The 14,151-nt window shown below is 50.5% G+C and overlaps 1 protein-coding gene across 1 annotated transcript in view; it reads left to right on the forward strand.

Annotated features, from left to right (window-relative positions):
* Positions 1–5,628: 5,628 nt before the first annotated feature.
* DNAH17 (dynein axonemal heavy chain 17) overlaps positions 5,629–14,151 on the forward strand; it is a 122,322-nt gene continuing 113,799 nt past the window's right edge. The window contains exons 1-9 of the mRNA XM_004374107.2: positions 5,629–5,973; positions 7,226–7,419; positions 8,135–8,327; positions 8,925–9,024; positions 9,472–9,557; positions 9,774–9,899; positions 11,086–11,238; positions 11,356–11,445; positions 13,879–14,046. Of these exons, the coding sequence (XP_004374164.1) occupies positions 5,629–5,973; positions 7,226–7,419; positions 8,135–8,327; positions 8,925–9,024; positions 9,472–9,557; positions 9,774–9,899; positions 11,086–11,238; positions 11,356–11,445; positions 13,879–14,046 (1,455 nt within the window). The remainder of the gene's footprint in view (positions 5,974–7,225; positions 7,420–8,134; positions 8,328–8,924; positions 9,025–9,471; positions 9,558–9,773; positions 9,900–11,085; positions 11,239–11,355; positions 11,446–13,878; positions 14,047–14,151) is intronic.

Raw genomic sequence — 14,151 nt, forward strand, 5'->3', positions numbered from 1 at the left:
TCTAACACGTTATAATTAAAAACATTTCTTTCTATTCTTTGCTCTTACAAATTCTTCAATGATTTAATCACAATTAAGCTGCCGAACAATATCTACTTCCCTACAGAATAAAGATAATGAGTTGAGTCTTTCTTGAATTATCGATGTATGCTGAGAGTTTTTGAGTCTCTTTAAGGATGAAAACGAGCATTCCATTGTACGGTTTGTGATCATTAAATTTAGGAATATGCGTAAAGCAATTTCAACGGTGGGAAATACACATTATATTCTCTCTTCTATTATGGAATCATACCTGCCTACGTGAGTGAAATCTGTCTTCCCTGAATCTGTAAACGTGGTTCTCATGTGAGAATGAAATTGTCACACTGCAGAATAGACGGTTACATTTAAGTCATTGGGATAAGCCTGCACTCATTTCTTGGAAGTAGGCGTTCTTCATCAGGTATAGCTACATTGTGTAAGAACTTCATAAACTCTTGCCCTTCTTTTCAAGTAAGATTCAAGCATGTCAGTGATGGTGTAGTATGTGGGGTGGGAAACTGATCTCTGGCACTGAATGATATTTCTGTAACGCTCTGTCATGCACTTGTTTCTTTCTAATGCTTCTTCGACGGTGAACTGCTTGATCATCAGTCTTTGGCAGTATTTGTTTATTGTGTCTTCAAACTTTTCAAAATCGTGTCTTTAATTAGGTAAATACTCTGTTAATGACTGGTAGAGCGCTCTGCATGTCTTTAAATTTACTTCTGAATCCTACGGACCTTGACTAGTCTGATGAAAATGCTGCAATATATTCTTCCACATACCCATCATAAATACATACAGTAGTCCTCCCTTATCTGCAGGGGATACATTCCAAGACCCCCATGGGTGCCTAAAACCACAGGTAACACTGAGCCCTACCTATACTATGTTTTGTCCTATACATACATACCTATGATAAAGTTTAATTTATAAATTAGGCACAGTAAGAAATTAACAACAATAGCTAGTAATAAAATACAACAAGTCACGTGAATGACGGATCGGGAAGGCGCGAGATTGCATCATGTCACTCATTTAAAATTTTGCTGAAGATCATTCAGAAGTGGTTGCAGCAGAACACGACAGGGAACTGCCAGAAATTCAAGCTGGATTCAGAAGAGGACGTAGAACAAGGAATGTCACTGCCGATGTCAGATGGATCTTGGCCGAAAGCAGAGAACACCAGAAAGATGTTTAACCTGTGTTTTATTGACTATGCAAAGGCATTCAGCTGTGTGGATCATAACAAATTATGGATAGCTTTTCGAAGAATAGGAGTTCCAGAACACTTAATTGTGCTCACGAGGAACCTGTACATAGACCAAGAGGCAGTCATTCGAACAGAACAAGGGGATACTGTGTGGTTTAAAGTTAGGAAAGGTGTGTGTCAGGGTTGTATCCTTTCGCAATACTTATTCAATCTGTATGCTGAGCAAAGAATCCGAGAAGCCGGACTATATGAAGAAGAATGCAGCATCAGGATTGGAGGAAGACTCATTAACAACCTGAGTTACGCAGATGACACAACATTGTTTGCTGAAAGTGAAGAGGACTTGAAGCACTTACTGATGAAGATCAAAGACCACAGCCTTCAGTACGGATTACACCTCAACATAAAGAAAACAAAAATCCTCACAACTGGGCCAATAAGCAACATCACGATAAACAGAGAAAAGATTGAAGTTGGCAAGGATTTCATTTTACTTGGATCCACAGTCAACGCCCATGGAAGCAGCAGTCAAGAAATCAAACCACATTTTGCATTGGGCAAATCTGCTGCAAAAGATCTTTTGAAGTGTTGAAAAGCAGAGATGTCACTTGGAGGACTTAGGTGCGCCTGACCCAAGCTATGGTGTTTTCAATTGCCTCATATGCATGTGAAAGCTGGACAATGAATAAGGAAGAAGGAAGACAAATTGATGCCTTTGGATTATGGTGTTGGCGAAGAATATTGAATATACTGTGGACGGCCAGAAGAACTAACAAGTTTATTTTGGAAGCAGTGCAGCCTGAATTCTCCTTGGAAGACAGGATGGCAAAGCTGCGTCTTACGGACTTTGGACATGTCATCAGGAGGGACCAGTGCCTGGAGAAGGATGTCATGCTTGATAAAGCAGAGGGTCAGCGAGAAAAGGGAAGACCCTCAACGAGATGGATTGACACAGTGGCTGTAACAATGGGCTCAAGCATAGCAATGATTGTGAGGATGGCACAGGACCAGGCAGTGTGTCGTTCTGTTGTACTTAGGGTCGCGATAAGTTGGAACTCACTCAACGGCACCTAACAACAACAACTCATGAACCCTTCCCGACCGAGGTTGACTTCGAGTAACTGAAAACGTGAATTAGGGGGGACTACGGTGCTCTAGTGTTTGCATTTTGTTGGTGATGTTGTCAGCTGTTCTACTGGTCGCTGCTTTTTGTGTCTGGCCTTCAGCAATCTCTTCCAAGGCATCTAGAATCTGAGTGTACGATTCCAGGCTGGCACTCATGCCCTTCCCAACATGTGTTCGAAAGACATTTGAGTACTCGATCTCTGCCTAAATATGTTTTAAAAACTGCCCAATGAATTTGGACATTCACACAAAAGTAAAAAAAATTGATTTAGAACATGTCATTGTTTTTCTTCAGGTCTGAGATAGTCAAAAGAAAGAATACTCACGAGGAAGTCGGAAATGATTTCATCCGTTCGTTGTCCGATGTTTGTTGACGGGCCCTTCACAGATCTCCACGAGGAGTGTTTTTCTTCTTGAAATACTGCTTGAAAAACTTGCTAACTCACCTTCCGTCCTTTGATGCTGCGTATTCACAGTTCATTGAACTACTGCTGATACCCGACGGGGGTGGGAGCGATCGAAAAGAGCATGGTACAGATACAAGGGTATGCTCAATCTGAAGACTCAGCTTAGTTCACTTTGTGCAGGACAGGACCAGATAGGTCACAAGTCAGGTGATTATAGTGCCTCTGGGGTGTTCTTCTGTGGTCGACGAGAGCGAACTGAATATGAAGTTATACCCTACGGCTCCGAAATGCAAAGGAAAATAGAATTTTCATTGTATACAAAATTTATAAAACGTACATTTTATTCCTTTGTGGGATTGTTCAACTCCCATATTTACGTACATAATTAATGTCACAACAGCGCCGCTTCTCGATAAGCAAGCTTGTTTTGGGAGTCATAATAATATCAATTTTTTAAAAGAAAGTCAGTCCGAAGGGAAATGGAAAATAAACTACCTTTATATAATTTTTATCATCTAAATATTCATTTATTTCCTCGAGCAATTGTTCAATTTCCTTACAAGGAGCTACGTAAATATTCTGATAAAATGCAAATGTAATGTTCTGATAAACGCCCTTTGTTGCTTTCTTGGAAGACAAATTCAGAAACACACTCATTGTTGCAAAACAAACATATTTTGCACGATAAGTAAATATTGAATTTTGTGTCTTCTTAATGTGCCTAATACCTCGTTTATTAGCATATATAGAGTAATATCAAGCTCTGTATCCCTCACAACAGAAAATAAAAAAAGAAACAATACATAAATTAAACCTTTTTGTGTTAGATAAGTGTTAATATTTCCAGTAGTGTTTGGACCTTTGCTATGTTAGTACTATATTAAATGTATGGTAGACTGTGTCTGTGTGTATACCAAACATATGGTAAAGTTAAAGTTATAAATATTATTGTTTAATAACTCTACATAAGTGCTATACAGGTAAAAAGTAGCTTGACTGATGTGACATTGATTCATTGCAATGGTCAACTTGTTGGAGTTCCCTCGCTTTTGCACGTCTTCTGGGACTGGAGTTCCGATTGGTTGTTTACCAGGACGTCATCAAGAGCATACCCTTGTGTTTGTATCATGGCAAAGAGCATTGCTGGCCTTCCTGGCTGGAGGCGTCGGATCAGCAGACGTGGATGTGCAAGACGGTTCTCTCAAAATGGATCAGAGACCTGTCATCTATTCACAGAATCCGTCTTTGCCCCGTAACCACTCACGTTGGATCCAGTTGCATGTTGGGGGAATGCAGCAAGAGGCAGACTCGACAGCCCGGCCCCACTTCTTATTTATTAGAAACAGTACACTCCCAAGAGACTCGCCGACATAAGGAGTTCCAATCACATAGGAGCGGACGGTAGGAGACAGATGTCAGAGAAGGCGTTGAAGTTGGTAGGGGCCTCATAGCTTAAACAACCCTCACGCCCGTGTGCGGACTTTATTTGCAGCCAGCACGTTCTCACGCACTTCAGCTGGTATCTGTTCCCTTTAGTGCCCTGCCGATTCTCTTCCACTGCAGTGCTCACTTTTCCTTGCGTCCTGTCTGCTTGGCATCTACGGGTCTTTGCTTTGGACAGCTGGTGCCCCTGTTTTGTTGATGCTTACCTTGCTTACCGGGTAAAGCCATCCCTGGTGAGGCGGTAACGCCTGTCCAGGGAGCCTGCAGGGTGATTAATGCAGCAACTAGCACAATGCCCTCACCTGGTGACGGCAAACTCGAGGCCCCGTGGGTGGCACACGAGGCTCTCCCTCATGGCCAAGGGACCCAGGAGCGTCTTCTCTTCATTCACAGATGAACCGGAGCCAGAAGCTTTTCTCACCCACTCCCGTCATTTCTGCCGGCCACTGTGAGTGTTTTCTGTCTTCTCTCACAGAGAAGCTTGACACTGAACAAATCTCAGCTCGTTTGAATAACACACGATGCCTTGTAGCTTCCCATCAGATCATCATTTTGCTGTAGCACGGTGGCCAGGGTGAAATAGGACCTCTTCCACAGTATCACGTCTTTTTGGGCACTGCATTCTGTAACAATCTCAAAAGGAAAGTTTTGGTCAAAGCTGGGATTTGGGAGGTGCTTCCGGCATCTTCTGTAGGTGCAGACACTTGCCAGGTCTTCAGCAGAAGAAAGCCTCTGAGACTTGGCTTCCTGGACTGTCCCTCCCCGTCACCCAGACCCCACAGGTCCCCAGAGGAGCTGAGCTGACTGAGGGTCCCCCAGCCATCTAGAAGCTGCACGACCCCTGTTGTTACTGTGTGCCGTCAAGTCAATTCCAACTCCTAAAGACTCTATAGGACAGAGGAGAATAGTTTTCTAAGCTGTACTCTCTACAGGAGTAATGGCCAGGTCTTTTCTCCTGCAGAGGGGCGAATGGGTTCAAACCGCTGACCTTTGCTTAGTAGCGAAGTGCTTAACAATTTCACCACCAAGCCTGCTGCACGCCTCCCACACCAGTTGAAAAAAACAGTTGCCGTGGAGTCGGCTCCAACTCATATAGTGACCCCGCGTGTGTTGGAGTAGAACTGTGCTCCACAGGGTTTTCAACGGCTGACTTTTTAGAAGTAGATTGCCAGGCTTGTCTTCCAAAGTGCCTCTGGGTGGACTCCACCCTCCAACCTTTTGGTGAGCAGCTGAGTGTGTTCACCGTTTGCACCACCCAGAGATCCCCCAGTCCAGTCTCAGAACAGTGTATTCACGATGTGCCCTTTTTTCTTCTTTGGTTAGAGCTGAGAGCACACACAAGTCTGACGACCGGTGGGAAACGGAAGCGCCCAGGGACCGGTTCTGCATTCGTGCGTGCTTGTCGACTACAAGGTCAAGATGACGATCGTCTCGGATGCTCGAACAGAGTACTTGGAGCAAGTCGCCTCCGTCATCCTCAAGTTCAAGCCCGACAGGTGGAACAAGATGCTGGCAGCTGAAGAGAACGCGGCCCTGTTGACGGAGTTCCTGGAAAAAGGCGACGTCTTGGTTCTGGTGATGACACTCAACTCGGCCGGCATGATCATCCCCTGCCTGGGCTTCCCAGCCTCCCTCAAATCCAAAGGCGTCTACTTCATCAAGAAGAAACCTGGTAACATCACCAAGGACAGCTACAGGTCCCACCTGCTCTACGGGGACATCAGCCCCATGCCTGTGGACCAGCTGATTGCCACTGTGGAGGAGGTGGGTGCCGGCTACACCGAGCTAGGCTGGGGTCCAGGACTTGGGGAGCACCATCTCTGTGTCTCTGGGGTGCTCATTGAAGGGGTGGAGCCCAGGCACTCACGGTGTGGTCCTTACAGACCCGGTACCTCCTGGGTGCAGGGTGGAAACGCCTGATCTATTGAGTCAGAACACATTTAACAAGGCTCCCACATGATGGTCCCAGACACCCTGCCCCAGACTGGGGTCGTCCATCACCTCACTCTCTCGTGATACCCTTAGAACCTCCCTGCCATGCTGGAAGGAGGCCCTGGGTGGCACAGTCAAAGGCTGGGCAGCTAACCCAAAGATTGGCGATTCGAACCTGCCCAGAGGGCCCTTGGAATCAAGCCTGGCAATTTGCTTCCAAAAGGTCAAAGCCTTGAAAACCCTAGGGAACGGTTCTACTCTGTACACACAGGGTCACCACGAATCGGAATGGACTCAGCAGCGACTAACAGCAACCAAGCTGGACGCAGTCCCCTGCCTGCTGTCGGCATGGAGACACCAAAAATACAAACCCGTTGCCGTCGAGCCAACTCCGACTCACAGTGACCCTACAGGACAGAGTAGAACTGCCCCATCGAGTTTCCAAGGAGCCCCTAGTGGATTCAAACTGCCAGCCTTTTGGTTAGCAGCCGTAGCACTTAACCACTGCGCCACCAGGGTTTGGCATGGAGATAGGTTCTCCCAATTCTGAGGCTTTGAGCAAAAAAAGGGAAAAGGAGCATGCTGTTTTATGCGTCTCTTCACTGTCACATCTCCTCCCTGCGGTCATTCTTGGCTGATGCAGAGGGTGGGACACCCTTAGGGGAGTCAAACCAGCCATCTCTAAAGCGGGCACAAGTGTCCCTGCCTTGAGCCAATTCAGTAAGAAAGCAGGGGGCCACTTGGCAGGGCCCTGGTCCAGCCCCCCTCGTGTCTGACTTAGAGCATGGGAGGCCCCGTGCTGAAGCCCCCAGATGCTCCTACATCAGTGTTCAGCACGGAGCGTGTGCTGCTGTTCAAGAACCTTGGTTTCCCCCACAGAGCCAGGTTTGGCACTGTGAGGGCAGCCTCGTGGTTTTTGCCTGAGGAGCTGGGGTCCATTGCTAGTCTAAGCCCCCTGAGGGAGAAGGGCTCAGGTTTCAGGGCTTGGGGCACCGAGGCCCTCGGGCCCCCTGCGGGACCAGGACCTGGGAATCACCGGGTGGGCGGTGCAGGCCAGGCAGGCTCAAGGCAGGCTTCCTTCCAGGTCCTCTACTCCCTGTTAAACCAAGCAGAGAACATGAGCGGGTGGCCTCGGGTGATCTCCGAGGACATCACGAAGCAAGTCCACAAGCTGAAGAACGAGATGTTCGTGATGGGGGGCAAGATCAAAGGGAAGACCCTGCTGCCCATCCCCGAGCACCTGGGCAGCCTGGATGGCACCATGGAGTCCATGGAGAGGTAGGACTCTGCGCTGAGGCATACTTGCTCCCTGACTGCCAACGAGCAGAGTGGTTCTGCATCTTGAGGCTGGTGGGATGTAGGAGGGCCAGGTGGTGTCCACGGTGGAGCTGAGTTTAAGGCCAAGGCACAGCTGTGTGAGAGGAGAGTGGTCGGGAGCCCCCGCTTCCCGCTCAGCCAGGGAAGAAGACTCCGGGGTTCAGGGTGTGTCCTGAGGGGAGGAGAGGGCGTAGAAGGCTCTCCAGTGGGCAGATGAACCTTTGGAGGCTGCAGGTCCACAGAGAGGCTGTGGTATCCCAGAGGCCCCATAAGAAGCCTGGTGTGAGGCTCTTGGCGGTGTCACTGGTGTGATGACTCACTCCACTTACTCTTTCTGAGGGTGGCTGGTCCAGGGGCCCATCATAGGGCCAGTTCTCCAAGCAAGCAACCTCCCCTAGGCCCCCAACAAATGCCCTGGGGTGGCCTCGACAGGAACCACCAGCAGGACCCATCTTGAGCACGCTCTTCCTCTCTCCGGAGGCACTGGCATCTCCCGCTCAGGGCCCCTCTAAGCTGGGAGGAAGCGAGGCAGGAGGCCAGGCTCCCTGCTGTGGGTGGTTCATCGTGGTCAGTTGGCTGTTGGCCAGTGGGGGCAGAAGGGATGCCCGCCTAGAGGTCACAAGCTCACCACTCACCTGAGTGATGAGAGTGTCTTCTCCAGCCTGGGAATTGGCAGGATGCCACGCACCCTGGACGACTCGCTGTTGCATGCCATTGAGACCATTATCATCGACTGGTCCCACCAGATCAGGGACGTGCTGAGCAAGGACTCGGCCCAGGCCCTGCTGGATGGGCTGCACCCGCTGCCCCGGGTCGAGTTCGAGTTCTGGGACGCCCGGCTGATGAACCTCAAGTGCATCCACGAGCAGGTAATGCGCCTGCTCCAGGTGCCAGCTGAGGGTGTCAGCAGGCTGCTCACGGGTCAGGCAGCCACATGCCAGGCACAGCTGGTGGCTTTGGGCAAGCTCTCAAGCTCTCTGCGCTGGGCTGGGGGACCAGGATGATGGATGGTGTTGTTAGCTGCCAGGGTCAGCTTGGACTCATGGTGACCTCACGCTCAAAGGAATAAAATGTGCCTGGACTCACGCCATGCCCATGACCCGCTGTGGGTCAGACCATTGTGATCCATAGGGTTTTGAACGGCTTATTTTCAGAAGCAGATGGCCAGGCTTTTCCTCCTAGTCTGTCTTAGCCTGGAAGCTCTGCTGAAACCTGTTCAGCATCCTAGCAACACGCAAGCCTCCCCGACAGACGGGTGGTGGCTGCGCATGAGGTGCACTGGCCGGGAATTGAACCCAGGTGTCTTGCGTGGAAGGCGAGGATTCTACCAGTGAACCACACTGCCCCCGGGAACTGGGCTCAGCTGTGTACAGTCCTCAGCGCCCCCCCTCCAGCGGCAGGGCCAAGCTGCCCCGTCTCAGGGTCTGTGACTTTTTATTGAAAGACTGATCTTCTTTCCTTCTCAGCTCAACAGACCCAAAGTGAACAAAATAGTTGAGATTCTAGAAAAGGCCAAAAGTTGCTACTGGCCAGCCCTGCAAAATGTCTATATGAACGTGACTGAAGGTGAGCCGGTGACCCTGCCCGAGGCCCCCGACGAAACGCCTTGCGGGGTGGGCAGGCTAGTCACCTCCCTGTGGGGCCCCCTCCTGGTCTATGAATGCTTCCTCAGCCCCTCCTTGTGAGCAAGACCCTGTTTCTTGAAGGGTCAGGAAGGATCCGTGAAGTTGACCCCGATTCATGTGTGTCAGAGCAGAACTGTGCTCCACAGGGTTTTTAATGGCTGATTTATCAGAAGTAGATGGCCAGGCCTTTCTTCCGAGGCACCTCTGGGTGGACTTGAACCTCCAACTTGTCACTGAGCAGGCGAGCGTGTTAACCACGTGCACCACCGGGGGCTCCTCTTGGAGGCTCAGGTCTCATAAAGACAAAGAGAGCACCGTCGTCATTCCGGATCCTGGGAAGTGGGGACGGACTTCCGTCCGCCTGTTTATGAGTGCTTGTCCCGTGCAGGGCTGAAGGAGGCCAACGACATCGTTCTCTATTTGAAACCTCTGCGAATCCTGTTGGAGGAAATGGAGCAGGCCGACTTCACAGTGGTATGTGGGGAGAGGAGAGTGGTTTTGTTTGAGTCGGGGGAGCAGGGGGCTGGGGGGCCCTCGTCGTGATCGGTGCGTGGGCCTGGGGGTGGCCTCTTCACTCCCCTCTGGGAATTCCCTCCTGGAGGCTGAGCACGGGCCCCTGGGAGGGAGAACTGATATCCTGCTACAGGGTGTGAGCTAGCCCTCCCGGCTTACCGGGCCTGTCTCTCCCAGCTCCCGACCTTCATTGCCAAGGTGATGTACACCATCTGCTTCATCTGGGCCACCTCTGAGCACTACAACACGCCCTCCCGGATCATCGTCATCCTGCAGGAGTTCTGCAACCAGATCATCGAGATGGTAGCCCCGCTCCCCCGTGGGCCTCCCATCTGCCTGCTCCCCCCAGCAGTCTAAACACAGGCCACAGGTTGGCATGGGGGGAGCCAGGCCATGAACCGAGGTTGAACCCTCTGGGGGCTACCCAGGGCTTCCCTACAACCTGGGCAGTGCCTGCCCCAACACCCCCAAAAGAGAGGGAGGAGAAAAGTAGGCAGGGACAGAGCCTTGTAGTCCCTGAACGCCAAGGACTCGGGGTTTTTGTTCCCACACCAAGCCACCTTGTACCCCCCTCAGGACAGATTCCCTCCCCTGCTTCCTTTTTACAAGCAAGTATTAGACACCAAAGTTTCAGTTGAAGTGTTAACCTTCAACCGTTGGCATAAAGTCAAAATCAGGTGGTCACGTGGGAAGGGACCTTCAGTGCGTAGCAGGATTGTATTTCTCAGCCCCTATAAAGACCCAGTTGCCCTTGAGTTGTCACCAACTCATGGCGACCCCATGCACGTCAGAGTAGAGCTGTGTTCTGTAGGGCTTTCAATGACTGATTTTTCGGAAGAAGATCACCAGGTCTTTCTTCCAAGGTGCCTCTGGGTGGACTCGAACCTCCAACCTTTCTGTTAGCAGCCAAGCGTGTTAACTGTTTCCACCACCTACGGGCTCCTTCAGCCCCTAAAACCAAAACTCGTTGCCATCGAGTTGATTCCGACTCATAGCGACCCTATAGGACAGAGTAGAACTGCCCCATAGAGTTTCCAAGGAGCACCTGGTGGGTTTGAACTGCTGACGGTTTTGTTAGCGGCCGAAGCACTTAACCACGATGCCACCAGGGTTTCCTAGAGGGCCCTAAATAGCTATGGCAAAAAGCCATTTCTGGGGGAGTCTTAGTACAGGGTCATGGAAGAAAGGCCTGGCAATTTGCTTCTGTAAAGCTCACAGCCAAAGAAACACTGTGGAGCACAGTTGTACCCTGTAACACACAGGGTCGCCATGAGACCAATGGTTTTGATCTTTGGCTTAGCGCAGAGTGAGGGTCGGGGACGAAGCACAGTATCCTGAAAACACCCCAGTGGTTGGCAGGTGGGTGGGGACACGTATCCTGGGTCCCCAGTGTTCGCTGTTCAATCGGCTAAGCAGCCTGGAGCTAGTGTGTGTGGGCATCGGCCCAAACGGCTGGTCGGGACTTGGCCATGTCTTCCCTTTCGCCCAGACGCGAGCGTATCTGAGCCCGGAGGAAGTGCTGAAAGGTTTGCAGGGTGAGATAGAGGAAGTGCTGACCGGCATCTCTCTGTCAGTGAACATGCTGAAGGAGCTCTACCGGGCGTACGATTTTTGCTGTGCAAACATGAAGCTCTTCTTTAAGGTACCTCTTGATCAGCAGAGCAGGAACAAGGCCAGAGCGAGGTGGGGTTTCCATCACCCCCAACATGGAAGCGAGCGGGAATGGCCACAGCAAAACAGCCTCTCTCCTCTCCCCCAGGGCGACAAGGAGCCCGTGCTGTGGGAATTCCCTTCTTCGCTTGCATTTTCCAGAATGAATGCCTTCTTCCATCGCGTCCAGACCATCGAGGTAAAAATGAAGTTTGGTCAATCCGACCACTTCGCAGACTGCCCGATTTTAGAACAAAATAGGTGCCTCGTCCATCCTTCCCGTTGTTAGTTGCCAGAGAGTCGGCTCCTGCTCACGGCGACCCCACGGACAACAGAACAAAACCTGGCCTGGTCCTGCAGCATCCTTACCATCGTTGGCATGCCCAACTGCTGTGTTGCGGCCACTGTGTGTTTTGAGAGCCTTCCAACCTAGGGGCTCATCTTCCAGCACTGTGTTGGACACCATTCCGTTGTAGGCTCAAACATAGCAACGATCGTGAGGGTGACGCAAGAACGGGCAGTGTGTCGTTCCATTGTACGTAGGGTCTCGATGAGTCGGAATCAACTCGACGGCACCTAACAACAACATTCTGTTGTGATCCATAGGCTTTTTCACTTTCTAATTTTCAGAAGTAGATCTCCAGGCCTTTCTTCCTGGTCTGTCTTAAGCTGGAAGCTCCGCTAAACCTGTCCACCATGGGTGACCCTGCAGGTATTTGAAATACCAGTGGCAGAGCTTCCAGGCTCACAGCAACACTGACAGATGGGTGGTGGATGTCCATCCTATCCCCTTTAAAATAATCTCCCAGTACAGGGGGAAAAAAAAACCAACTCTGCCAAACATCTATGTCATGGGGAAACTGAGTCAGGGGAAACCAAGTCACGGGGCAACCTCCTCCATGACCGCAGCTGCTGGCCAAAACCGGAAATGACCCACTAGCGGCTCCCCGCTTTGTCTCATGCCTCTGTCAATGAAGAGGTTAATGACGAGTTAAATGACCATTCTCAGGAATCCCAGAGGCCTACGGTAGAGAGTGAGTGGGACGAAATCATTACACATGGAAACTTAAGAAAGACCCAGCTTGGGCTCCATTTGGAGACATGCAGTGGCATGTAGCAAATCAACGTTTCTAGAACAATCCAAGACCGCTTCTTCTGCGGGGAGGGCCTGAGGGGTAGAGCAAGAAGTTTTGTTTTTTGTTTTGCAACCTGCTGTATGGCTTGATTTTTTTTCTCACTTCGTGCACATATTACTCATATCATACCAAAACCAGACCTGTTGCCATTGCGTCAATTCCGACTCATAGCGACCCTATTAGACAGAGTAGAATTGCCCCACAGGGTTGAGAGCGGCTGGTGGATTCAGACCGCCAACCTTTTGGCTAGCAGCCGTAGCGCTTAACCGCCGCGTAAGGGAAGGGGATGTTGCAGGAGCCACTGCCGTTGAACTTCCAAAAGGCCTGTCTGATTCTCATCCAAACCCTCTGGGAGGCAGAGGGAGAGGCCCTGTTAGGATCCGAGATCTAAATCACAGGCTGCTTATTACTGACGCATGGAGACTCCCGCCCGAGACCCTGGAAGGTCGCATCAAGCTTCTGGCCATGTAGCAGCTGGTTCCTGCATTACGGATGCCGAGTCGGGGGGCAGTTGCTGGGAAGCAGGGGCTCCTGGGAAAGTAAAGTGTGGCCTATTTAGAGGCACATGTTGGCCGTTGGAGGGGTGGGACAAGAACCGATCTGCATCCGCTTCTCCTCCATGTTCATGACATGGAAATGATTCATGGAGCCACCTTCCATCCTCTCTCTTTGTTCAAGGAGCAACTTGAAAGAACATTCAGGCTAATAACAGGCCCCTGAGTGGCATGTCGTCACTGGGCCATCTTCCTGAATGACTCACAGTCTTTGGTTCCTCCTTGCAGAGGTCAGAGCTAGATACGAACTGAACCGTTGAGCTTGCTTATGTCAAGTGAAAAGCAAATCGGACTTAGCTAGGGAAAGAGTTCATTCAAAAGGACTCTTGCGAGGGAAGGAGAGGCGACTGTGCCTTTAGCGACAATGCTCTGGTTGTAAGATGGGCAGGCGTCCCGAGAGTTGGGCAGAAAGGGCTTTTCTTTTCTAGAGACGACAATAAACAAGGCTAGAAAGAACCAGGTGTGGGGAAGTGGGCCGAGGGAGTGGTGGGATCGGATAATAAATCAGAGAAGGTTTTTGGCTGAGGTCTGCGGATTCCTGGGAGGGACCTGAAGGAGGGGGCTTATGTGGACTCTGACTGAGGGTGGGCCAGGGTCCAGAGACCTGGGGGAAGAGACGCTTAACCGAAGTTTGGTGAACAAGCATTTTGTTTCTGATTGATCAGTGGGGACAAGCCGTCCAGCTCATCATTTATGAGACAAAGCACGGGAATTGGAGGGTCCGTGTCTGGCCTTACCATAGGTAAACATGGGCGCATCTGTGAGTCTTAGCTGAGTCCTGTGGAGAAGGGGGTTCTTTGCAGCAAAGCTGTTTTTCAGAACCCTAAAGGGCGGGGGTACTTCTTAACCTTCTCTGTTTTCCAGGACCACAGGGTCAGGTTCAATTCAACACAGCCAGTTAGAAAATGAATCGACTAAGGGAGTCATTTTTATCTCCACCAGGATCTTTATAAAACAGCTATCGAGTTTCTGAAGCTGGAGAAAATTGAGCTCGGGGGAGTGAGGGGCAACATCCTGGGGAACCTGGTGACCCAGATCTACGATGAAGTCTTTGAGTTGGTGAAGGTGTTTGCTGACTGCAAATATGACCCCCTGGACCCCGGGGATCTGGTAAGTTGGAGACCTCGGCCGCCTCACTGAGTAAATGCCCCAGGAGGGGAAAGACACACGGAGGGAACCTGTGACGATGACCTCAACACATTTTAAAGACGCCAT

The sequence above is a fragment of the Trichechus manatus genome, unplaced genomic scaffold (genome assembly GCF_000243295.1).
Source record: "Trichechus manatus latirostris isolate Lorelei unplaced genomic scaffold, TriManLat1.0 scaffold00028, whole genome shotgun sequence".
NCBI lineage: Eukaryota > Metazoa > Chordata > Mammalia > Sirenia > Trichechidae > Trichechus > Trichechus manatus.